The sequence below is a fragment of the Malaclemys terrapin genome, chromosome 4, assembly GCF_027887155.1.
Source record: "Malaclemys terrapin pileata isolate rMalTer1 chromosome 4, rMalTer1.hap1, whole genome shotgun sequence".
In the NCBI taxonomy this organism is placed as follows: Eukaryota; Metazoa; Chordata; order Testudines; family Emydidae; genus Malaclemys; species Malaclemys terrapin.
In genome coordinates, this window is record NC_071508.1 from 31009615 (window position 1) to 31037071 (window position 27457).

General features: G+C 46.5%; 1 protein-coding gene across 4 annotated transcripts in view; it reads left to right on the plus strand.

The window, feature by feature from the left end:
• The window catches only part of LZTR1 (leucine zipper like transcription regulator 1), a 286327-nt gene that overhangs the window by 69408 nt on the left and 189462 nt on the right, over window positions 1–27457 (plus strand). For all 4 annotated transcript variants that reach the window (XM_054025515.1, XM_054025514.1, XM_054025512.1 and 1 more), the window contains exon 7: window positions 5579–5636. In XM_054025515.1, coding sequence (XP_053881490.1) covers window positions 5579–5636 — 58 coding nt within the window. The remainder of the gene's footprint in view (window positions 1–5578; window positions 5637–27457) is intronic.

Consider the following 27457-nt stretch of genomic DNA (forward strand, 5'->3'; position numbering starts at 1 on the left):
TGGGAAATCTCTGGTGTGAGGCCAGAAAACAGTTGACTTTACTAAAATTACTAGGAATGACCCTGCATACCAGCAAATAGCAAAGAATCTGGCAGCGTTGCAAATTTACTGGACTGGTGACCAGTGCAAGGAGTGGATTAAGTGGCTCAGGACTGAGTACAAGAAGACCAGGGACCAAAACTGCACCTTGGGCAACTTGCTGACATGCCTGTTTTATGATGAGTTTGGCAATGGTGCTGCATGATGCATCTGGGATGGGGCTCTTCTGGCCCCAGAATCCAGTGTGGGGACTGATGGGAGCCAGTAGCAGGTGCCAAATAAACACAGTTGAAGTGACTTAATTGCTGAAACTAGTCCCAAAAGAGGCTTTGGAGCAGCAGCAGCAGATCCTGGGGCTGTAGTCAGAGGAGCTGCTTGATATCCCCCTCACTCCCGTGAGGAGCAGCCTGCAGCAGACACGGAAAGGACAGAAGCTGTACCTGAGCCCAGTAAGTTTCTGACTCCATTTTAATGTTTAATACAGTAATGGGAAGGATTTTTGTTTTATGAGCTAATGCAAAAGTTGTTACATGCTGCTAGCTGGGCCTTTATCTGCTAATGGCAGACTGTATCCCACCAGTGGCTTGGTTATCCTCCCCCCCCCCCCCCCGCACCACATGGAATTCAAATTGGTGACCAGGAAATGCAAACATTAAAAACACCTTGAAAGTGAACTTTTATTTGAGAAGGCACAGATTTTTGCTTAAAATAATACATTGCCATGCCTGTAAGTACAACATTCTGTAACCATCCAATGGTGTAATGAGCCACCTGGAAACAGTGAACTGGGAGGGTGGGGGGGTGGAAGGTCAAAATGTGTTCCATTTACATATCTAGTCCATTTCAGTTAATAGTGGTGCATGTAGTCCATAGGTGACAAGATCATTTGTGCCAGATTTGCGTAGGGTTTGAAATTTTGTCCAGAAATGGAGAATAAGGAGGATGGCTGTGGAGCTCTGGTATGTTGACTGTTTGCCAACCTCTACTGGTTGCCGTACCTCCCCAGTTTGCCCACACTAGCAGAAGCTTGGGCTAATGTGCCTTCACAGACCGTTCCAAGAGGAAGCGATTCTGTGATGAACTTATGGTTGAAGTTCTGGACAAGGCCAACAAGCAGGTCCAGTACCAAAGACAGAGGGACTTACGGCTAGAGGAAAGGCATGACAAGAGGCAATGGGAAAGGCTCATGCTGGCTACACAGCTTGAGGATAGATTTTCAGCGTGGAAGCAGGGACTTGCTTTGCAGTTCCTGGAAAAGGAACAGTAGCTAAGGGAGGCAGACAGAGCTCAGCAGGAAGAGCTGTTTGAGAGGCTAAAATCACTAATAGCCACAAGAGTAGAGGCTCCTGCTGCATCACCCATACCATGGCCTGAGTCCCCTGCACGGTATCCTGTGATGCAGCCCAGAAACAACTTGGAACTGCCTCTCACGTGGTTGCCTCCACCCTCTTCCCCCCGGGCCAAGTGCGTGGTTATTGGGGGAAAGGAGAATGGGGAGTCAAGGGACATGCAACGGTAAGGAGTTTCTGTCTTGTACATGGTTTCATTGTTTCCACTTGTTCATGCACTTATTTTTTTGTTTTTGTTTTTTCCTTTAAGGTTCTGTTTTACTGGTGCTTTGGTGTGGTAATGGCAGCTGGCCTGCCTGGCAATGGGTGAATGTTGTATTTTTCTAATATATGTTTATAAATAAAAAAATTTCTGTCATCAAGAAAGTTTATTGCTGTCACTGCATCACATCATACAATGTGTATTTAAAATAGTAGGGGTAAACACATGATCAGGGATAATTAGGAATTAGTATACAAACCCAATTCCTCCATAAAGTTATCTACATCAATCCATACTTCAATCAATTGAGGGATGTGATCATTCCCCTCTATTTGGCATTGGTGAGGTCTCACCTGGAGTACTGTCCAGTTTTGGGCCCCACACTACAAGAAGGATGTGGAAAAATTGGAAAGTGTCCATTGGAGGGCAACAAAAATGATTAGGGGAGCACATGACTTATGAGGAGAGGCTGAGGGAACTGGGATTATTTAGTCTGCAGAAGAGAAGAATGAGGAGGGATTTGATAGCTGCTTTCAGCTACCTGAAAAGGGTTCCAAAGAGGATGGATCTAGACTGTTCTCAGTGGTAGCAGATGACAGAAGAAGGAGTAATGGTCTCAAGTTGCAGTGGGGGAGGTTTAGGTTGGATAATTAGGAAAAACTTTTTCACTAGGAGGGTGGTGAAGCACTAGAATGGGTTACCTAGGGAGGTGGTGGAATCTCAATCCTTAGAGGATTTTAAGGTCAGGCTTGACAAAGCCCTGGCTGAGATGATTCAGTTGGGGATTGGTCCTGCTTTGAGCAGGGGATTGGACTAGATGACCTCCTGAGGTCCCTTCCAACGCTGATATTCTATGATTCTGTGATCACTTCCTTACACCAATCCATACTGTGAATCCCCCTTCCACCATTTCACAAGTGGTTATGTCGTGCATAAATACATTGCATGGCAATCAACCCCTTACACCTCCCCAAGCTCTGAACCCCACTCCCCAAATCAATGAGCCCCATCCCTACCCCCCACAGGAATATTCATAAAGGTACTATTTCCCCTCTGCCATTGGCCCATGCACCTCCATAAAGTGAGAGCACAAAGCATCCTGGACTTCTGTTGCCCAGGTGCATCCAGCTCTAGCTGTGGTGAGTGCACTTTCTGGCTGAGTGTAGCAATTCAGTGATCACTTGCTGTCATAAGTCCATTCAGGGGGAAATGACTCACCTATACCTTCAACAAGCCACAGTGATGTGGCATCCAAATGGGTCTGTAAACGTCTCTGACGGGATTTCAGTCTGCCAATAACAACCATTCTACACCCGCTAAGAGTGTAATTAAACTGTCTTTTGCCAGAATCTCTTAAATCTGGATACAGTTTCATAAGCCAAAGCAAAGGAGGGTATGCAGGGGCCCCCAGAATAACTGTGGGAACAGTAACTCCATTTATGACAATGTCATTTGGTGGGAATAGTGTCCCAGCCTGTCCATGAATGTATACCTCCGATTGGCAAAAAAACCTGTCATCATGAACTTTCCCAGTGCAACCTACATTGACATTCATAAATCTGTGTTCCACGGGGGCTTGCATAACTATTATGAGTATTACAGTTTATGGTTTACGTGCTCCTTGAGGAGAGCAAACTGTGAGTACATGAGTCCATCAGTGACCCAGGTGCAGTTTGGAAACCCCATTCTCTCAAAGCCAGCAGTTACTTCAGGAATATCTTTTATGCCTGCCACCATGGGGTAAACCACATATCTGATTGCCTCAGAAACCTCTGCAACCACTTTACCCACAGTTGACTTTCCAACACCCAAACTGGTTGGCAACGGACCTGTAGCAGTCTGGGGTAGCCAACTTCCAGATAGTTATAGCAACCTGCTTCTGGACTGAGATGACTGCCGTCATGTGTGTATCTTTATGCTGGAGGGTTGGGGCAAGCTGCTCACAAAGCTCCAGAAATGTAGCTTTCTTTGTGCAAAAAAAAAAAAAAAAGACTTGCTGCTGCTCATCCCAGGTCTGCATGACAATGTAATCCCAGTAGTCGGTGCATATAGCCCTGCTTCAGAAGTGCTGATTTACATAGGGGTTATCAGTGGCTGTAATTAGTGTCATGAGCAACATCATGCCATGTCTGCATCCTCCTTCTGCTGCTCCAACATAAGCTCTGTCTGGTGCCTCTGGTGGGTCACTAAATACCATCGAAATGTCCTCCAGTGTCTCATGGAAGCGCTGCCCATTTCCCGACATAGGCATGAAAGTGCAAGCAAGAGAATTTCTTCTGAAGGTGCATCCTCCATGTTGCTGGCTCCGGCAGTTGGGAGCACACTGACACCTCATCAGGATGTGTTGACCAGCTGTTCAAACTTCCTGTAATGTGCAGGATGGGCAGTCAAGTTTCCCACAGTGCACCAAGGTCAAAGGCTAGAGCAGCCAGATTTTGGGAGAGCACTAGGAATCTTCTATGATTCTGTGATTTTAAGTCTGGGATATGGTTGGTTTGACTCGAGTCTGCATGCTGTAGTGTGGACCCCAGAACCCTAGGCTTGAGCTCAGGTTTGAAAATTCTTAACGTAGAGTTAACAATCAGTGTAGATGTTCAAGCCCTGGATTCTGCAACCTAGCGTCATCTGACTTGAATCCCATAATCCTGGGCTTACATTGCAGTGTAGACATAGCAGTTAAACCCCTATGGCTTGCCCATGTTAGCTCACTTGGGCTTGCCCAAGCTCCGGGTCCCCCCCAAGGAGGGAACGGCTCCAGCCCGAGCCCGAATGTCTGCACAGGCCAGCCACAAATGTTTAACTGCAGTGTAGACATACCCTTAGGGACCCAACTAAAGGTACTATGCTTTTCCTTAATGATTTGGTACAGCTCAGAATAAGCACAGATTTTTTTTCATTGCCACTAAGCCATTCAGTAGCCACTGTCTCTTCTAAGGAATTGAGGATTGGCAAAGTAAGTACCCTGTTGTTCTGATTTTTCTTAGTGAGAGCTTTAGCGGAGGAGTCAGAACCCTCGGGTTTTCCCCGTCCGTATCTCCAGCCTTTATTTACCTTACTGATGAACTTATTTTTATATATATATATATATATATAAAACTTATATGAAAACCTGGAGTGAGGTACTGAGTCAGAGTCACTGGGAGATGAGTCAGGTAAAGGAGGAGGTGTCTCTGGAGGTGTCTCTGGATTTTCTTAACTCTAATGGGAGCCTTTTTTCTGGGTGAGGTGATGAGAAGAACAGATCATTTTGAGGAGTTACTCAGTTCCTAGGTAGGAGACCTATTCCCAGGAGTCTCCAGGATGGCTGCAAGAAGATTGGCTGGGCAGAACCAGGAATGAGGGCTCTCTAACAGCTTAATGTGACCATGTTATTAGCATCTCACTGAGGAACATGAGTCCTTAGGCTGACAAACATCAGGGAAGGGAACATTCCTGAGAGGCTGGGGCTTACTGGTATTGAGAGCAGCATAGTCAGATTTGGGCATGCCAATAGAGTGATGGGGTAGTGGGTTCTTCATCTAAAATGTTCTTTAGGTAGGGTTTGGCCACATCACTAATCCCTGTGGTCAGGGTCTGGAGTTGCCAGTGGGGGATGGAAAGGAAGGAGAGAACAGAACAGTAAAAAGGAGGATTTCAGTTAAAATCTCACAGGTTAGCAGCCCAAATCCTCAAGCTCTGAGCAAAGCTGTTATGAAGTTGTTCATTGTAGCACAAAAGCAACAAGACTGGTGCTGTAATACTGTTCTGGGTTTACATGTGATGATCCTGAAAGGTGCTAAAATCTTGAGTCTATTAGTAGCTTTTGTGGCACTGGCTAAAGCAACAGTCTCTAGGCTAAGGAATTCCTGCTGCATTTGAGAACGGGGAATGCTTCTGAGGTTGAGACTGTTGTCACTGCTGACTAATGTCTTTGTTCATTACAACTTCACAAACTAAAAATAACCAACCTAAAGAAACTTAAATTTGATATTGTTTTCATATAATCTAGGTTAAATGATATGTGGACAATTGGCCTACAGGACAAAGAGCTAACATGCTGGGAAGAGGTAAGCTCTGAATCACAACAATACAGCACTTCCTCTTGGTGTTTTTACATAATTTTACGTTTTCTATTTCAGATTGCATTGTTGTTTCCTCAGAGTGTAATTTCATACATACTTAGCAGGAAACTGAATATTTCTTTGTTTCCGCTGTGTGCATATTTGATTTCAGCTTCAGTTTTTCCTTTCAGTTGGAAAAAACAAGTATGGTTTGAACCTTTGTGTACATCTAGGCTGATCATCTGCATGGCACAGACCAGAGTTTCACCAAGTGATTCCTGCATCCAGCTCATAACTTCTGGTTGAGCCTAGAGCAGATTTTCTCAAAGATATGCAGGAATCTCTTGGTGAAATTCTCTGGCCTGTGCTATTAGACACCCAGTCCTGTCCTAGTTTTAAAACTTCAGGTGATGAAGAATCCATGTCATCTGTAGATATATTGTTCCAATGGTTAATTATCATTACTAGTAAAAATGTATTTCTTCTTTTTAGCCTGAATTTGTCTAGATTGAGCTTCCAGCTGTTGGATCTTGTTATGCTTTTGTCTGCTAGATTACAGCCCTTCTTTCCATGAGGATATTTATAGGCTGTGATCAAGTCACCTCTTAATCTTTTCTTGGATAAACTAAATTCCCTGAGCTTCTGTAATATCTAACAGTAAGGGTATGTCTACACTACGAAATTAGGTTGATTTTATAGAAGTCAATTTTTAGAAATCAATTTTATGTAGTTGATTGCGTATGTCCACACTAAGCGCATTAAGTCGTCGGAGTGTGTCCTCACTACCATGGCTAGCATTGACTTATGGAACGGTGCACTGTGGGTAGCTATCCCACAGTTCCCGCAGTCTCCGCTGCCCACTGGAATTCTGGGTTAAGCTCCCAATGCCTGATGGGACAAAAACATTGTCTTGGGTGGTTTTGGGTACATGTCGTTAGTCGTCCCTCCCTCCGTGAAAGCAAGAGCAGACAATCGTTTCGCGCCAGACACCAGGGCTATTAGAAGAGCACAGCAAGGCACATTGTGCATCAGAAAAGCTTTGAAAACCAGTTTCATGACTGGCCAGGCTTCAGTGTGACAGTTGTGTGTGTTTCTCCTTGATGCAAACCCGCCCCCTTTGTTGATTTTAATTCCCTGTAAGCCAACCACCCTCCCCCCTTCGAAATAAAGTAACCATTGTTTTGAAACCATGCATTCTTTCTTTATTAATTAAAAAAAAAAAAAATGAGATAACGGACAAGGTAGCCCGGGTGGGGTGGGGGAGAAGGGAAGGACAAGACCACATTGCTTATTGTAGCCACACTAAAAATCAAACTGTTTGAATGACAGCCTTCTGTTGCTTGGGCCATCCTCTGTAGTGGAGTGGCTGGGTGCCCAGAGCCTCATCCCCACTGCGTTCTTGGGCATATGGGTGTGGAGGCTATAGAACATGGGGAGGAGGGGAGGCGGTTATACAGTGGATGCAGCGGGGGTCTGTGCTTTTGTTGACTTTCCTGCAGCTCCAACAGATGCTTGATCATGTCCGTTTGCTCCCCCATTAGCCTCAGCATTGCATCCTGCCTCCGCTCTTCGCACTCACTTAATTCTTTGCTGTCCTCTGCCACTGAATGCCTCCATGCATTCAGCTGTGCCCTATAAGTGTGGGAGGACTGCATGAGCTCAGAAAACATGTCATCACTAGTGCGTTTTTTTCGCCTTCTAATCTGCGATAACCTCAGGGACAGAGATGATAGGGGGAGCATAGAAACATTCTATGCTCTACGATTCTGGGGGCTTTTCCTGTGTACCTGGCTAGTGCATCAGAGTTCAAAGTGCTCTCCAGCAATGGAGCACTCTGAGATAGCTCCCGGAGGCCAATACCATCGATTTGCATCCGCACTACCCCAAATTCGACCCAGCAAAGTCAATTTTAGCGCTACTCCCCTCGCCAGGGAGGAGTACAACAGTCGATTTTAAGAGCCCTTTAGGTCGACCTAACGCGGTTAAATTCGCTCTAACCCTGTAGTGTAGACCAGGCCTAAGGCAGTTTTCCAGACCTCTACTCATTCTTGTAGTATTTTCTGACCCCAGTTAAATTTGTCAGCCTCTATTTTTTTTTAAGTGAGGACACCAGAACTGGACAACAAATCCTTGGAATGCTGGGAAAGTTCAAGAGGATTAGTATTCAAGAGGTGTAAAGAGGATGGCCTAGGTAACTATAGGCCTCTTAGCTAGACATTGATGCTGGGTCAAATAATGGAAAAGCTGATAGAAGATGCAGTCACTAAAGATTTAAAGGATGGCAGTGTAATTAATGCCAGTCCACATGGTTTGATGGAAATTAAATTGTGTCAAACAAACTTGATTTTTTTATGAGATTACAAGTTTCATTGGCAAAGGCAGTTCTATTGACATATTTAGATTTCTGTAAGGGAAATGACTATGTACTACTCCATATTCTGATTTAAAAAAATAGCAATACACAAAATGAAGAAAGCACACTAGATGGGTTAAGTACTGGCTGACTGGTAGACCTCAGAAAGTAATTATAAATGGAGAATCACCATTCTGTGCTGGCATTTCTAGTGGAGTTCCCTAAGAATCTCTTCTTGGCCCAATGCTATTCAATATCTTTATCAATGACTGTAATGGTCCTCTTGGGGAGCATGGCCTAGTGGTCACGGCTGTAACTCCTGACTGCCAAGGGGGTTTGTGGGACTTCCTGAATGGCAAACAGGAGGGGGGGATCAGTTGATCCCAATGACGCAGGTTTTCTGACATAAAGATTTTTAGCATCTGCTTCAGGGTTCAGTTGAAGTGTTCAACCAGGCCATCCAGTTGCAGGTGATAAATTGACACAGACTTTTTTCATCAAGCCGAACATGAAGTTTGTGTCTTGGTCGGTGAGAATCTCCTTGGGAACGCCTACTTGAGCAAAGACTTTCAGTAGTTCCATGGCAATAGTCTTTGCATTGGTGTTATGTAGTGGGATTGCATCAGGATAGCGAGTAGCATAATCGACTATCAACAATAGATGTTTGTATCCGGTGGCACTTTTTTCCAGGGGACCAACAAGGTCTATACCAATGCATTTGAAGGGGACATTGATGACTGGGAGAGGGATAAGAGGGGCTTTCCCCCCACCTTTTGGCCCAACTAGCTGGCATTCAGGGCAGGAGTTGCAGAAGTTTTTAACTTCTTGATGTACGCCAAGTCAGAAGATCTGGGCCAAAGTTTTCTCCTGTCCAAGGTGGCCTGCAGAGGAGATGGTATGGGCCAGTCGCATGACTTCTCATCGATGCGACCGAGGGATGAGGAGTTGTGACCAAATTTTTCCCGTCCAATGGTCTTTGAGGGTATTGCGCAACCCGGTGGGGATCTACGACCTCACTTTTAACCACTGGAAGTTGTTCATATGCATGGCTCAAGGTCTCATCTTCCCTCTGGTCCTTCACGAAATCAGTCTCTTGGGTCAGTAAGTCCCCTTCCTAGAGTGGGGTTTGTAATGTCTCCTCATTAGGAGGATCTTCCGGCAGCACTTTCTCTAGGTCCCGCTCCTAATCTACTCCAGCCAGTGTCACAGGCCGGGGTTCCCTTCCTACTCTGGTTCCCTCAGGCGCTTCCTCCGGGTTCCTGGGAGCAGTTCTACATTCCCTCAATATGTCGGAGAAGTGTTCCCAATCCTGACCTAAGATAATGTGGTAGGCTAGGGATAGGGCTAGCCCTACTATGAGGGGGGCTTAGTGGTGTCCCCTGTGGTGACCTCTACCCAGGGCACCCATAAATCCCCATAAATGCACTGCAGGGAGATGGTCTCCCTGGGGGCTTCAGGGTAGGGGACCATGTCATCCCGGACCAAAGTTTGCCCACACGCAGAGTTTAGGCCTAGACCTACTACCTTGGTCCCATTTATTTGTACAGGAACTGTTACCTTTGCTGGGGTGCGCTTCCAGGCACGGCTCTCTGCCATCCATACTTGCCCAGAGTTGCTGTCCATATAGGGGCATTCCTGATAATGGTATCCCTGATGCCCACAGGAGAAACAGGCCCCCATATTTAGCCCCAGGACTGCTGGTTGGGAACTGGGCCTCTGGGGATGTCTTCCCCCAGATTCTTGGCCCCCCACCCTTCCTGGCTTTTGGGTGGGGAAGTCCCTTGGGGACCCCAGGCTTTATGTTCGGGCTGAGGTTGGGGGGCCTGGGGTTTCTCCCGGGTTCCCAGCCCTGGGCTTGAGGGCCCTGATAGGCTGGGGCACTCTGTGTAGCTTCTGTCTTCCCTGGTTGGCTTCCCCCTTCTGTCGAGGGGTATCTCTGGCGTCAAGCAACGGCTCAGATGCAGGAGTTAGAGCTGTCTCAGCTGCCAGATAGTTTTCCATCAGTCACACAGCATAGGTAAGTGACTCTGGTTGATGTCTGAACACCCAGGCCCTGCCCCCGTTTGGGAGGATTTGGTCAAACTTCTCCACCAGGATGAGTTTGGCCACCTCTACTCCAGGCCGCCCTTCTGGCTTTAGTCACCTCCAACATAGATCTTGCAGTTTCTGGGTGACAACCCGGGGTTGAGCCCCTGGAGGGTACCTCTCTCCGCGGAACCTCTGACAGAAGGTCTCCTCAGTAATGTTGAGGTAGTCCAAGATGGCTGCTCTGACCTGAGGGTAGTCTTGGGTGGTCTCTGCATCCAGTCCTTGGTTTACGGCCTGTGCTGGTCAGAGGGCCGTTGGGCAGCCATCGCCACCTGCTCAAATGTCATCAGAAAAGCCTCGGGGTCATCCTCAGGGCCCATCTTTGTGAGCTTCATGGGTACTGGTGGGGTTCCTGGGCTTGGTCCCAGGCCCCCCAATGGAGAAGTTCCGGGGGACCCTTGGGGCTTCATTAATGCCACAACTTGTTGAACTAACCTTTGCTGCTGTTCCTGTTTCTGGGCCGCTAAGTCCTGAACCAGTTGCTGTTGCTGGGCGGCCATTTGCTGCAGGAGCTGTTGCTGTTGCTCTGCCTGCTGGTTCTCAGTCATCCATTTCAGCAACCGTTCTGACTCCATCTCTGATGGCCTACCAGCCCATCTTATTCTACATCAGGTGATTTGGCTGCCTAGGTCAGTCAGTCTCCCCTTCTCTCAGAGGTGGGGTGTTTCCCACATTCTCCACCAATTTGTAACGGACCTCTCTTGGGAAGCATGGCCTAATGGTCACGGCTGCCACTCCTGACTGCCAAGGCGGTTGTGGGGAGGGGAGCCTGAGCCCTCCTACTCCACTGGGCTCTGACCCAGAGCCCTTTGGGCTACCAGTAGTCTGGCAATTAATGCTGCTTAAGACTGTCCTCCATGGGCTTCTTCCTCTCGTCCACCCTCTCAGGGTCAGCTTAGTCCAAGGCTTTCCTATGGTGGGGAAACCCAAACCACATCTGAAGAAGTGAGGTTTTTACTCACTAAAGCTTATGCCCAAATAAATCTGTTAGTCTTTAAGGTGCCACCAAACCACAATAAATAAAGGGGGTTACCAAAGTCCAACATCCAGAGGATACTTCCGTTGCTGCTTGTCTTTGGGGTGGGTCCACTCTTCCTTCAGGGAGCGCCCTTTTAGGTAGCTGTGTCAGACACTTAGGCTTCCCTCTGCTCTGCAGGAGCTGTGGGCTGCAGGTCTGCTCACCTCCAGCTCTGCCACCCAATTAGCTAATTCCCTGCCTTTTAATTCCTCCAGCAGAAGGAGCATTTGTTGCAGGTGTGTCGGGGCAAGTCTGGGTGAGCCCAAAATGATCCCTTAACCCCTTGTTGCCCAGTGTGGGGTTTGTACATCCCATCACAATGTCTCAGAAGAAAATAAAAAAATGCTGGTAAAGAAGGATTAACAGGTCAGTTTTACTGAGTGATCTGGATTGCCTGGTTAATCTGGATTCACCTGAACAACATGTGTTTTTAATACAGCTAAATGCAAGGTCGTATATCTAGGAACCAATAATGAAGATTACTCTTATAGGAATTGGGGGGTGGGCCCATATTTTGGAAAGCAATGACTCAGAAAATGAGTTAGTGGTCAGGTGGATAATTATCATGACCTCCCATTTTGATGAGGTACCTAAGAGAGCCAATTTGTATAAGCATTGGTTTATGCACTGAATGATAAGTCATTGAATAGCCAGCTCAACTCGGTTTATGAAGTCAACTTACCTTAACTAAAAATGTGTCAGTAGGCACACGGAAAGGCAAAACTTACCAAACTGTGGTTACCAAGCCTGTCCATTTGCTCTGGTCTGATTTGGTTTGCAATCTGTAGGTTTTTTTATACATTACTTATTTTTCTTATATTACAATTTACAACTAACTGTGTAACTTATTATCCAATCACTAGCAAAGAGGAACTTGTTGACTGCATGGTTTAAACATTCTGTTGTGCATTATATTTCCATGAAAACAATGACCAATACAACTGAATATAAGCTGAAAACATTTTTTTTGCCAACTACTTCATTTTTCCCTTTTGCAGTTGGAACTTCTATTCACCTACAACACTTATATCTTTCTTGTGGTTTTTAGCATAGTAGAAAAACAACTTAAAATAGGTTATAAGAGTATATTATGTTCTTTTACTTTAAAACAAATCAGACTAGTAAAATTCCATTGTGTGTGTCTCTCTCTCTCTTAACGTTACTTGCAAGGCTTTATGGGAGTTCTTTAGTGTAGTTGTGATATATGCTTAAGCTTTAGGCCTTATGTGTCAACATGCAATATTTTGATGTATAAACAAGGGTATGTTGAATAGAAGAGTGTATTGACTAGAAGTAAGTGAGGTGTTATTACTATTATTATGATGGCATTACTGGATACTCTGTCCAGTTCTGGTATCCACGCTGTCAAAAGATAGTTAGTCCTTCCAAGCTTGTTAATAAAATATCTTGGAAGCTATGTTAAATCATGTGTTTCAGATTGTGACGCTGGCAGACCAGGTGCCAGCTCATGCCTAGGTCTCTCTGACACTCACACATGCATAGCTGGAAACCAGTCTGGCTCCCCTGTGTGTTAGCATTGTTAAAATAGATACTAAGTTTATAAGACTGTGCTTAGTGTTTGGACTTTATGAAATGCTAGTGAGTTGCTGCCTGCGTTAATCTAATTTATAATAGCTGTATCCCACATTATAAGGTAATACTTAAGTGTGTGCTTTGTAACTATAAAAGTGTTTGCTGTGAAACTGGAAGCCCCCCAGTCAGCAGAGCAGCATTACCAAGTGTGAAATTCTAGTTTACCATAAGAGGTGTCACTTCCTGCCCAGCAAAAGAAGGCCTATAGACAACAGACAAACCGTTGTGAAATATCAGTGGAAAAATACTTTGTTTGTTGCTCCCCTCCGCACACCCATGAAGAGGGGATGTGCACAAACCCTCATCCCATCACAGTTTGAACTCTGGGGGAAGGGAATAAAAATCCTTGACCAGAAGGAGCTGTATCACTATGCTGCCTGGAATTTGGAGAGGGTGATATTTCTAAGCATAAACAAAGGATCTCCAAGCTGCTTAGCTTGGGTTAGCTCTAAAGAATATATAAAGCTTGCACATTACAGCAGCTTCTATTACTTTTTGGAACCTAAGACTGTAACTCATGTGTGTGTGTTAGTTAACTTGCTTTAACCTTGTAAATAACTCTTTTTTGGTTTCACCCCAATTAATAAATCTTTAGTTAGTTTATTATAGCACTGGCTACAAGTGTTGTCTTTGGTGAGAGGTCTATTATGCACTTGACTGGGGTAAGTGACTGGTCCTTTGAGACTGGGAGTAACCTGAATATTATTGTGCTTTTTGGTATCAGGGACTATCTGTCAAAAAGGAAAGTTTGCTTCAGTGGCAAGATAGACTGAAGTAAACCAAGGGAACTGTTTGTAACTCCATGTCAAGGTTGTTATAGTGCTTGAGGAGTTCACACTTGATACTTGGTTGGTGAAATATAATTATGGAACACACAAACAATTTGGGCCTTGTGCCCTGCTTCTTAACAGTCTGCCTTGAGGTTGGCACTCACGGTTGTGAGCCACTCCAGACAACTTGATTCAGATCTTTAACTAATCTCCAACTATTAGAGATCAATGTGGGGGGCAGACTATCTCATATCCGCCTACTGGGTTTTTTTTATATCCTACTCTTAAGTATCTGGATCATCTGGTACTGGCCACTATAGGAGACTGGATACTGGACTAGATAGCTGGACCTGAGGTCTGATCCAGCTTGCAGTTCTTATGTCTCCTCCAAACCCTTTACGTAGATATTGGCTTAAGCCCTGAAATATGAGGTTTAACAGATGACGCTAAGAGGAGAATTTTGGAGGGTGTAGCTGCAGACTCCATACTTGGAGGTAATGGGACTTGGTGAGTGGCGCATTTGGTCAGTCTGTGGGTTGTCTGTCTGCTTTCTGAGTATGGGCTGCAAAGCTGAGACAGATCTGTGTGTTGGTGCCTTGGTAAAGCCATGAGGCTCTGACTCTTGGAGCTTTGTTCAACCCCACTGTTTGACCTTTCTGAGTGGTTAATCTCTCCTTGGTGGTGAGGGGCAGAACTGAGCTGAGCTAAACAAAGAGACTTGGTATAAAAAGTCATTTGCTAGGTGAACTTGAGAGACACAAACAGAGGCAACTAACAGAAGAGTTTTAAGGTCAGTTTAGAGAGGCTCTCCTTCAAGGTCCAGCTGTACATGTGATTTCAGGACTGCGAGCGATGGAACAGTGATCGTGACTTGAAACAGATGTGCCATGTTTTTTTTCCTTCCTGGCATCAGAAGGGACTGTGACGGGTTGGATCACAGAAACCCCCTTGGGAGCTGCCACCCGATGTGCAAAGACTACCCCTGCTCCGGTTTTCCCTGCCAGCTCAGGACTCCAGCACCCTGTCTTGCTGAGCCAGACACTCCCGTCTGGCTCCAGACACAGACCCAGGGTCTGAATCACTTGTCCCAAAGCTGCAAGTTTACCTGAAAACAGCTTGCAGTAGCGTGCTTGTCTTTAGCACTCAGATGCCCAACTCCCAATGGGGTCTAAACCCAGATAAATCCGTTTTACCCTGCATAAAGCTTATGCAGGGCAAACTCATAAATTGTTCGCCCTCTATAACACTGATAGAGAGATATGCACAGTTGTTTGCTCCCCCAGGTATTAATACATACTCTGAGTGAATTACTAAATAGAAAGTGATTTTATTAAATACAGACAGTAGGATTTAAGTGGTTCAAAGTAGTAACAGTCAGAACAAAGTAAGTCACAAGCAAAATAAAATAAAATGCGCAAATCTATGCCTAATCAAACTGAATACAGATAATCTCACCCTCAGAGATGCTTCAGTAAGTTTTTCTCAGACTGGACACCTTCCAGGCCTGGGCACAATTCTTTCCCCTGGTACAGCTCTTGTTGCAGCTCAGGTGGTAGCTAGGGGATTCTTCATGATGGCTTCTCTCCCTCTCTCTTCTCTTCCCCCCTTTATATATCTTTTGCATAAGGCGGGAACTCTTTGTCTCTCTGGGTTTCCACCCCCCCTCACTGGAAAAGCACCAGGTTAAAGATGGATTCCAGTTCAGGTGACATGATCACATGTCACTGCAAGACTTCATTACTCACTTGCCAGCACACACATATACAGGAAGACTCACAGGTAAATACAGCCATCTGCAGACAATGGGAGTCATCAAGATTCCAAACCATCATTAATGGTCCACACTTTACACAATTACAATAGGCCCTCAGAGTTACATTTTATATTTCTAGTTTTAGATACAAGAGTGGTACATTTATACAAATCAGATGATCACACTCAGTAGATTATAAGCTTTGTAATGATACCTTACAAGAGACCTTTTGCATGAGGCATATCCCAGTTACTTACATTCACTTATTACCGTATTTTCTCTAAAACTATCTCAGTTACATTATATTGACTTATCAAGTTTTTATAAAACCATATAGACTGCACAACGTCACAGGGACTTCCTATGCATGGAGAGTAAGTTAGTGGCTGTGCTGGAGGAAATGATTCTTGGATTGGAGGGGGAAGTAGATGCTACTGAGAATTAGAGAAGCTGAGGAGTTTCTAGGCAGCCAGGTTCAAGAAACATCAGTACCCCAGGATCAAAGAAGAAAGGAGCTGGCCACCAAAAAGTTTGAGAGAGAGAAAATTAGATAAAAGGTCTGGTAGTTCATAACCACCAGAGGCAAGAGATCATGTCAGCATTCTTCATGGGTGGAGACAGACGAGGATGGGCAGGCTATAACTACCAGAGAAAAGAGCACCGGAGGAATTCCATACAGCTAGAAGTTTGCAATTGATACCAGGTCCTCAATGTGGAAATTGTGAAAGATACCTCTCAAAATACAGATGGTCCAAGGGAATGGAAAAATGTATGGAACATCCATGTGGATGGCAGTTCAGCCCGACCTGTAAGAAAAGCAAGCTTGTCCACAAATAGTTCTCCAACTGTTCACGGAAGACTGATGATCCTTGTTGGGGATTCAATGCTTACATGAATAGAAAGAACGCTCTACAAGGAACAGGCAGAGAACAGGACAGTATGCTGCCTTCCTGGAGCAAAGACATGAGACATCACTCTAAGATTGGATAGACTTCTGAAGTTGATGGGCAAAGATCCATTGGTGTTGGGTCATATTGGCACTAATGAAACTGCATTGTGGGATATCTGGCAGATAATAGATGAGTTCAGGTAACTGGAAGCATGCTGAAGAAGCAGCAATCTTCTGGTTTCCTTCACTCATGGGTAAGGCTAAGATTTTGTCACGCATATTTTTAGTAAAAGTCACGGATAGGTCATGGGCTTCCGTTAATTTTTCTTTATTGCCCGTGACTTACAGAAAAGGACCTCGGGGTTACAGTGGATGAGGTTACATATCTAGCTGGATATGAGTCAATAGTGTGCCCTTGTTGCCAAGAAGGCTAACGGCATTTTGGGCTGTATAAGTGGGAGCATTGCCAGCAGATCGAGGGACGTGATCATTCCCCTCTTTTCGGCATTGGTGAGGCCTAATCTGGAGTACTGGGTCCAGTTTTGGGCCCCACACTACAAGAAGGATGTGGAAAAATTGGAAAGAGTCCAGCAGAGGGCAACAGAAATGATTAGGGGTCTGGAGCACATGACTTATGACGAGTCGGCAACCTTTCAGAAGTGGTGTGCTGAGTCTTCATTTATACACTCTAATTTAAGGCTTTGCGTGCCAGTAATACATTTTAACGTTTTTTAAAAGGTCTCTCTATAAGTCTATATATTATATAACCAAACTACTGTTATATGTAAAGTAAACAAGGTTTTCAAAATGTTTCAGAAGCTTTATTTAAAATTAAATTAAAATGCAGATCTTATCAGTTTAGTGTGATCCTTGCCCTTGCTTTTCCTTGCTGAGTTTTCCAATGTCTGGTACGTATTTGGATACTTTAAGCTGCACACAGGCTTCTGAGTGATCACTTGTTAACTAGCTCTGAGAGGGACAGAGGACAGATTTCATGTGTGAAAATACCTGTTCACACAGGTATGTGGATCCAAATGCTGAAAGTATTGCAAATGCAATTTTCTTCAAACAGTTAAATTTCACTGGCAGGGATGTCCAGCAGGTCAGAATAGAGGCCCCATGATCTCTCTCGGTAGCTTCAAGTGTGCTCCGCAGATCCACAAACTTTGATGTCCACAATTCTGAGCTTTTTAACTGAATGAGTTGCATTTCGAAATCTTCAACACCCATCCACTGAAATACAGACAAATCCAAGTCACTTTCGTTGAACTTTTCAGGTTTAATTAGAAAAGAATGCATTAGGCCAAATCGCTGGAAATCTTGAAATCTGTCAGAAAATTCTCATTCCAGTTCTTGCATGTACTTTCTAATCTCATTGACATTGACACTGCAATGAGTCGATAGCTCTTTTATGATTTGGAAGTAGCAGAAAGTAGAAGTTTGAATATCCCTGGGAAAAACTGCTAGTTTCACAACAAATGCTTTCCAGGATTCATAAAGATCCAGAACTGTTTGCCCTGCACCCTGGAGACAGAGGTTGAGTTCGTTTAGGTGAACGGTGATATCAGTTAGAAACATGAGCTTACACAGCCATTTGTCATCATCCAGTTTGGGGTAGTTTTGTTCTTTTTCCAATAAAAAGGCCTTGATTGCATCAAAACAGTTTACAAAGCGCACCAAAACTTTGCCACGACTTAGCCACCGAATGTTGCTGTGAAGCGGGATGTCGTTATAAGCATTGTCCATCTCTTCTAGTAGTGTTTGAAATTGTCTGTGTGTCAAATCAGATTGAGCAACAAGGAAATTCACAATTCGCACCACTGTATTCATAACATAGTTAAGCTCTGAATTAGAAATTTTAGCACACAGGTTTTCTTGATGGATGTTACAGTGAAATTTGACTGTTGGACGGCCAATTTGATCTTCAAGTAACTTTACAAATCCCTTCTGTTTTCCGACCATGGCAGGAGCACCATCTGTTGTCACACAAAATATTTTTCTGATGTCAACTCCTTGTTCTTCAAAATGGTTTACAGAACTTTCCAGTATATCTTCCCCCTTTGTTGTGCCATGCAGGGGTTTTAGGCGACAAAGTTCCTCTTGGATTTCATCGGAAGCACAATATCTTGCAACAACTGCAAAACATGGTACGTCGTTTATATCCACGCTCCCATCAACTGCAACACTAAACACTACTATGTCTGTCAATGCAGTCACTGCATTTCCTTAATGTTTTCTGCCATTTCACTTATGCGTCTCTCAACTGTTCTGGCAGAGTTGGGCAGTTCTTTTATTCAAGATATGATTGTATCTTTATTTTGCAAATCATTGAACAAAATCTTTGAACTGCTGAGAAAAACTTTTTATATATTCCCCATCTGTAAACGGCTTTCCGTTTTTTGCAATGCACTGTGCAATCTTGCACCTTCCTTTTGTAGCTTGATTTTTACTTACACTTAAGCTTTTAAAAACACTGCTTTGCTTCTCATAGGCTGCTACTGCCTTTTTGATCGATTCATTCTTGTCTGCTTCATCAAGAAAGGTTTTCTCGTGCTTCATTTCAAAATGTCGTCAAACACTTGATGTGCCACAAACAACACTTTCATAACAGAAAGCACAAATAGCACAGCCCTTCTTTTCAATAAATCCAAATGCATCCGTCCAAGCAGGCTGAAATGATCGGACATTTAGCTTCGCTTTCTTAGGAGCTGCCATTTTGTCAAATGCTCCCTTCAACTCTCAGTGGGAAAAAAATGGCGATAGAAGGCAGGCACAAGGTCAAACGTAGCGTGGTCTGATATAAGCAATTTTTAAGATGGGGGTGCTGAGCTGAACCCCTTTTGCCTCGTGTGCAACCCTCACTGTCCCAGGCTGGGGAGAGTGGGCCACAGCGGGGAGGCTGCAGAGCACTGATCCAAGGCCAGGAGCAGAGCCCAGGGTAGCCTGCTGGGACTCCAGGCCGGAAAGCAGGCTGAGCAAGGCTGGAGATCCAGACCCCAGCTGGCAGGAAGTCAGTGGCTGGAACCCCAGATCAGCAGCTGAGGTGAGTGGAGCTGGTGGCTGGTAGGGCTGAGCAGGGCCAGAGGCTTGGAGCCTGCCTGGCAGGGGGCCTGCGCTGGAACTCCAACCGGAAGCAAGGTGAGTGGGGCTGCGGCGGGGACCCCGCCTGGCAAGGGGCCAGCAGCCAGAACCCCAGAGCAACGACTGAGCGGCTCAGCCCGCCGCTGCTTTGGGGTTCCGGCCGCTGGATCCTGCCAGCCGGGGTCTCAGCCTGCTGCCAGCCTGGGGTTCCTTCACCCAGGCCAGCAGTGGGCGCTGAGTGGGACCGGCGGTAGGACCCCTGCTGGCAGGAGCTGGCGGCGGAAACGCCAGAGTGGCGGCGGGCTCAGCCCGCCACCGCGTGCCATCAAAAATCGGCTCGCGTGCCACCTTTGGCACGCGTGCCGTAGATTGCTGACCCCTGATTTATGAGGAGAGGCTGAGGGAACTGGGATTATTTAGTTTGCAGAAGAGAAGAATGAGGGGGGATTTGATAGCTGCTTTCAACTACCTGAAAGGGGGTTCCAAAGAGGATGGATCTAGACTGTTCTGAGTGGTCGTAGACGACAGAACAAGGAGTAATGATCTCACGTTTCAGTGGGGGAGGTTTAGGTTGGATATTAGGAAAAACTTTTTCATTAGGAGGGTGGTGAAGCACTGGAATGGGTTACCTAGGGAGGCGGTGGAATCTCCTTCCTTAGAGGTTTTTAAGGTCAGGCTTGACAAAGCCCTGACTGGGATGATTTAGTTGGGGATTGGTCTTGCTTTGAATCATAGAATCATAGAATATCAGGGTTGGAAGGGACCTCAGGAGGTCATCTAGTCCAACTCCCTGCTCAAAGCAGGACCAATTCCCAACTAAATCATCTCAGCCAGGGCTTTGTCAAGCCGGGCCTTAAAAACCTCCAAGGAAGGAGATTCCACCGCCTCCCTAGGTAACCCATTCCAGTGCTTCACCACCCTCCTAGTGAAATTGTGTTTCCTAATATCCAACCTAGACCTCCTGCCCTGCAACTTGAGACCATTGCTCCTTGTTCTGTCATCTGCCACCACTGAGAACAGCCGAGCTCCATCGTCTTTGGAATCCCCCTTCAGGTAGTTGAAAACAGCTATCAAATCCCCCCTCATTCTTCTCTTCTGGAGACTAAACAATCCCAGTTCCCTCAGTCTCTCCTCATAAGTCATGTGCTCCAGACCCCTAATCTTTTTTGTTGCCCTCCGCTGGACTCTTTCCAATTTTTCCACATCCTTCTTGTAGTGTGGGGCCCAAAACTGGACACATTACTCCAGATGAGGCCTCACCAATGTCAAATAAAGGGGAACGATCACGTCCCTCGATCTGCTGGCAATGCCCCTACTTATACAGCCCAAAATGCCATTAGCCTTTTTGGCAACAAGAGCACACTGTTGACTCATATCCAGCTTCTCGTCCACTGTGACCCCTAGGTCCTTTTCTGCAGAACTGCTACCTAGCCATTCGGTCCCTAGTCTGTAGCAGTGCATAGGATTCTTCCGTCCTGAGTGCAGGACTCTGCACTTGTCCTTGTTGAACCTCGTCAGGTTTTTTTTGGCCCAATCCTCTAATTTGTCTAATTTGAGCAGGGGGTTGGACTGGATGACCTCCTGAAGTCCCTTACAACCCTGAGATTCTATGATACTATGATTCTATAACCTGTCCGTGATTTTTACTAAATAGGGAGCTGCAGGCTCCCCACACCACCGCTGGCTCCAATCTTGGGGCACCCCCGCCACCTTTGGTGGCTCTGGCTCGGAGCTCTGGGGCACCCCTGCTGGCCACAGTGGCTCCCTGCTCCGGGTCACTCAGAGGACTGGGAGCTGCGGAGCACCCATGCCACCCATGGCGTCTGGGAGCTCCGGGGGCTCTGCTGCCTGCAGCAGCCTGGAGCTCCCAGGGGCTCCACTACCCACAGCAGCTGGGAGCTGCAGAATGGCCCCGCTGCCCATGGCTGCTGAGAACTGCATGGCACCCCTGCCACCCTCTGCAGCTGGGAGCTCGGCCTGGCAGTTCCCAGACGCCGGGGTGGCGGTAGCTGGGCCCATACAGCTCCCAGGTGCCGGGGGCTCAAGTCACGAGGTCTCTGGAAGTCACGGATTCCATGACTTCCATGACCTCCATGACAAAGTCGTAGCCCTACTCATGGTACAATAAAAATGAGTGCTGGCTAAGAGAGTGTTGTAGGGTGGAGGGTTTTGGTTTTGTGAAACATTGATGCACCTTCTGTGGGGAAAGGGGGATGTATTGTTTGGATGGCCTGCACCTCAATAGAAGGGGAACCAATCTCCTTGGGGGACAGGCTGGCTAGAGTAGTCAGGAGAGTGTTAAATTTATAGCAAAAGGGGAGGGTAAAAAGAGGGGAGATATGAGCACTCATTTAACACAGAATCTAGATGTTGAGAACAAATTAATCAAGGAACCAAAGGGCATGAAGAAAATAAATTGTACAATTGCCTGTACACCAATACTAGGAGCCTGGGTACATGGGCAGTGGGTATTACAGGACAGGGGAGGCTGAGCCTCCCCAAACAGCCAGGCATGGTCCCGCCTGTGCTCCACCGCCAGGGTCCCTCCTGCTTCCTGCTCTATTCCCGTGGCCCAGGCTGGGGCTAGGGCTGGCCTGTGGCCAGGGAGTGGCTGGTGCTGGTGCTCACACTGCCCGGGGCTGAGGATGCTGGGGCCATGCTGCCAGAGCTGTGGGCACTGGGGGCCACACTGCCCGCCCGGCACTCTGGGGTGCTGGGGCCGGGGGCATTGGGGCGGCTCGGGGCTGAGGCGGGGGGGGGCAGTGGCGACCATGCGGGGGGGGCCCTTTGGGCTCTCGTAGGGGCAGCGGGGGGCCCTCTGGGCTCTCATAGGGGACAGCCCTCCAGGCATCATTGCGAGGGCCATCGCAACCACCATAGTAATGTGCTGGGCCTCCTGACTGCACTTGTCGGGGTTTCCAGGGGAGATGCAATCTAATGCCGAGTCTCATCAAGCCCTCGGATCGCTACCCCTTCCTGCTTCTCCACGTGGACACCAATGATACTACCAAGAATGACCTTGAGCGGATCACTGCAGACTACGTGGCTCTGGGAAGAAGGATAAAGGAGTTTGAGGCACAAGTGGTGTTCTCGTCCATCCTCCCTGTGCAGGGAAAAGGCCTGGGTAGAGACCGTCGAATCATGGAAGTCAACGAATGACTATGCAGGTGGTGTTGGAGAGAAGGCTTTGGATTCTTCGACCACAGGATGGTGTTCCAAGAAGGAGGAGTGCTAGGCAGAGATGGGCTCCATCTAACGAAGAGAGAGAAGAGCTTAACAGTGAAATCCTTGCTGATTTTAAACACAAAAAAGAAGCTTACAAGAAGTGGAAGATTGGACAAATGACCAGGGAGGAGTATAAAAATATTGCTCAGGCATGCAGAGGCCAAATCACACTTGGAGTTGCAGCTAGCAAGAGATGTTAAGAGTAACAAGAAGGGTTTCTTCAGGTATGTTAGCAACAAGAAGAAAGTCAAGGAAAGTGTGGGCCCCTTACTGAATGAGGGAGGCAACCTAGTGACCGAGAATGTGGAAAAAGCTAATGTACTCAATGCTTTTTTTGCCTGTCTTCACGAACAAGGTCAGCTCCCAGACTACTGCACTGGGCAGCACAGTATGGGGAGAAGATGACCAGCCCTCTGTGGAGAAAGAAGTGGTTCGGGACTATTTAGAAAAACTGGACGAGCACAAGTCCGTGGGGCCGGTTGCACTGCAGCCGAGGGTGCTAAAGGAGTTGGCGGATGTGATTGCAGAGCCATTGGCCATTTACTGTTACAGACTAGGGACCGAATGGCTAGGAAGCAGTTCTGCAGAAAAGGACCTAGGCGTTACAGTGGAGGAGAAGCTGGATATGAGTCAACGGTGTGCCCTTGTTGCCAAGAAGGCTAACGGCATTTTGGGCTGTATAAGTAGGGGTATTGCCAGCAGATCAAGGGACTATTCGACATTGGTGAGGCCTCATCTAGAGTACTGTGTCCAGTTTTGGGCCCCACACTACAAGAAGGATGTGGAAAAATTGGAAAGAGGACAACAAAAAAGATTAGGGGTCTGGAGCACATGACTTATGAGGAGAGGCTGAGGGAACTGGGATTGTTTAGTCTCCAGAAGAGAATGAGGGGGGATTTGATAGCTGCTTTCAACTACCTGAAAGGGGGTTCCAAAGAGGATGGATCTAGACTGTTCTCAGTGGTAGCAGATGACAGAAGAAGGAGTAATGGTCTCAAGTTGCAGTGGGGGAGGTTTAGGTTGGATATTAGGAAAAACTTTTTCACTAGGAGGGTGGTGAAGCACTAGAATGGGTTATCTAGGGAGGTGGTGGAATCTCCTTCCTTAGAGGTTTTTAAAGTCAGGCTTGACAAAGCCCTGGCTGAGATAATTTAGTTGGGAATTGATCCTGCTTTGAGCAGGGGGTTGGACTAGATGACCTCCTGAGGTCCCTTCCAACCCTGATATTCTATGATTCTATGATTCTACTGTAGAGGACCTTCCTTTCGAGGGTCCGAAGCTGTTTGCTGGAAAGACTGATGAGTCATTCCACTCCTTAAAGGACTCGAGAGCCACTTTTACATCTCTAGGCATCTATTCACCTGCAACTAAACGCAAACTGGGCAGGTATTACACATCACAACGTCCTAGACAGGCTCCATACACACACAACCAGAGACAGCATGATCCTCAAAGATCATAGGCAAAGACCACTCAAACGAAGATCAAATTATTCGCTGCGTCACAGCAACTGACCACTAAACCCCAAATTTTAAGGTTTGGTTGAGGGCTTAATAGAATTCCCCCAACCATTGTTGCTAACACCATACTCCATTAACCATCCGTTTACAGACCGTCTGGTACCATTCTGCCCAGTCTGGCATATCATTACTTCTGACAGATAGGTACTAGGGTTTATCAAGACAATCCAGTTCCTCTCCAACCTCCCACCCACCCTCCCCCCAGTCCGTCTCAGGGACCCCTCTCGTAAGTCACTCTTGAGACAGGAAATAGAACACCTCCTGCAACTTGGCACAGTAGAACTAGTGCTGGTACAACACAGAGGGAAGGGCTTCTATTCCCATTGTTTTTTAACACAGAAGTCTGGGGATCGAAACCCATTCTTGATCTCAGGAAACTAAACAAATTAATCAAAACAGAATGATTCAGGATGGTTGCTTTAGCAACAATAATGCCTGCGTTGGAGCGTGGGGATGGGTTTGCATACAAGACTCATATTTTCATGTGGTCATATACCCAGCATACAGGAGATTCAGCTGATTTATATGGGGACAGGACCACTTCTAATACACAGTACTACCCTTTGGCCTCTGCACGGCCCTTTGAGTGTCTTCAAAGTTCTAGCAGTGGCGGTTGCCCACCTACGCAAGCAAGGGGTCATGATATACACATATTTAGACAATTGTCTACTCAAAGCCACACAAAAAACAATGTCACTTTTGACAGCTCTCAGTCTACAAATAAACCATCAAAAGTCAACAGTAACACCAGTCCAACAACTGTACCTTATTGGGGCCCACCTAAACTTTATAGGAGTGAAAGCATCACTACCACCTCAGAGATTCGTCATCCTGACAAACCTGATCAATACCACAATACACAGTCCACGGGTATCTGCCAGGATCTGCCTTCATCTACTAGGACACATGGCAGCAACCACATATGTCGTAAATCATGCCAAACTATGCATGCACTGCCTGCAGGCTTGGCTCAGGACAGTGTATATCCCACACAAATACAGACTGAACAAAGTCCTAAGCATGCCAGCGAAGGTCAAGGACTCACTACAATGGTGGACTCACCTGCAAAACGTGTGCGCAGGCGTCCCCTTCCTATGGCCTCCCCCTGAAATGATAATTACAATGGATACCTCCCTACTGGGATGGGGTTCCCACTTAGACAGTCTCACAGTATAGGGTAGGGTATATCTTCTTCAGAATCAACAGTTCACATCTACATTCTGGAACTGCGAGCATTTCATGACTCTAATTGAAAACAAAACCATGCAGATCATGACGGACAATGTGGCCTGCATGTTCCATATAAACAGACAAGGAGGAGTGAGGTCACGCTCCCTATGCACAGAGGCCATAAAGTTGTGGACATGGTACATCCAACACAACATCAACATATCAGCCACATACCTACCAGGATCTCAGAACATAACTGTGGATATGCTAAGCCAAAAGTTCTTGCATGACCACAAGTGGGAAATAAACACCTCTGTGATTCAGAGCATACTCCAACAATGGGGGTTCCCCTCAATAGACCTATTTGCCACGAGCTGGAACAGCAAATGTCCAATGTTTTGCTCCAGAGCAGGTCTGGGACCAGAATCCAGAGGAGATGCATTTCTTATCTGATGGGACGCACCTCTCCTGTACGCCTTCCCTCCCATCCCTCTACTGCCCAGAGTCATAAACAAAATGAAGACCTATCAAGTCAAAATCATCCTGGTAGTCCCAGCGTGGCCCAGGCAACATGGTATCCATACTTAAAACAGATGTCAGTATACCCTCCACAAATCCTTCCATTTTTTCCAAATCACCTCTCTCAGGACAAAGTTCACACTCTGCACTTGAACCTGGAGAGCCTTGCTCCTCAATGGTTCCAAGTCGAGGAGATGATCTGCTCTGAGGAAGTTAAAGACTTCTTGCCAACTACACGCTTGTCATACCTCCACAAATAGAAGAGATTCCACACATGGTGTCTAAACAAACAAATCGAATCCACCAATTCTACCCTGCCTGTAGTCCTGGACTACATACTTTACCATAAGAAATTGGGTCTCTCAATGAATTCATTACAAGTACACCTGGCAGCAATTACAACCTTCCTCCACAAGATGGATAGCGTTTCAGTCTGTGCACACCCAACTACTAAAAGATTCCTGTAGGGCATTCGTAACCTCTACCCAGAACCCATAGTCCCAGCTCCTCCGTGGGACCTCACCCTAGTGCTTTGATCTCTGACGACTGCCCTGTTTGAACCTTTGGCTACATGTTCACCAGTACACCTTTCCATGAAAGTAGCCTTTCTAGTAGCCATCATACCCAAGAGGCATGTCAGAGAAACAGGAACCCTAATGGCAGACCCACCATATATGATTTTTCTTAAGAACAAGGTCACTCTGAGATCCCACCCTAGATTCTTACCTAAAGTCCCTTCTTCATTCCACCTCAACTAACCCATCCGTCTTCCCACATTCTTCCTTAAACCTCATAAGAACAGGCAAGAGATGACATTCCACACCCTGGACATCAGAAGGGCACTAGCCTTTTATCTAGAATGTACCAAGTCGTTCATAAAAACTCTAAACTGTTCCTCTACACCAGAGAACACTCCAAAGGCAAACTCATTTCTAAGCAGAGATTTTCCAAACAGATTTCAGGCTGCATCCAGCTCTGCTACCATCAACAGGCGCTACAACCCCTTTCATGGCTTAGAACACATTCCACAGGAGAAGTAGCCACATTGATAGCCACCTTGAATGAGGTGCCTATTAAATGACATATGCAAAATAGCTACTTGGACATCACCCCACACATTCATACAACACTATGTCATCGACCAGGTCTTAGCATCTGACACTTGGCTGGGATACACAGTACTATCGTCCATTCAGAATTCACTCTGAATCCCTCCTTCCACCTGAGGTGCACTGTCAGTCACCTAAAGTGGAGCACCCATAGGGACTAAAATTCTTCTTCGAGTGATTGCTCATGTGTATTCCACAATAGGTGTGCGTGCTTGCCACGTGCACCAGTGCCGAAAGCTTTTCCCCTAGCAGTGCCCGTAGGGGTGTGCCCCTAACGACTCCTAGAGTGGCACCTCCATGGCACGGTATAAGAGGCGCTGTGTGCTCCCCCAACCCTCACTTTCTTCTTGCCGCCAGTGAATGTGCTTCGGAACTGCTCTGCTCCAGCTTTGCTGCAGCTCTCCTCCAGAACTGTTGTTCGTTCAGTGTAGTAGTACCTGTAGTTAAGTAGTTTGATTAGTTTTGTTTAGTTTAGTTTAGTGCGCCCGGGCCGGGACATGCCCCGGCTTTTAAGTCGTGTGACACCGGTAGGCAACCGCTGCCAGTGAGTGACCCGCACACGGACTGTTTATGCTGTTTGGGTGAAACCCATCTCAGCGATCACTGAAAGATTTGCAAGTCGTTCAAGCCTCGGACCGAGAGAGAGACATTCGGCTCCGGGCCTGCCTGATGGAGTTGGCATTGACTCCGACTCTGGTGCGCCAGTCCGAGTCGGCATCAGGTACCACGGTGTCAGTGC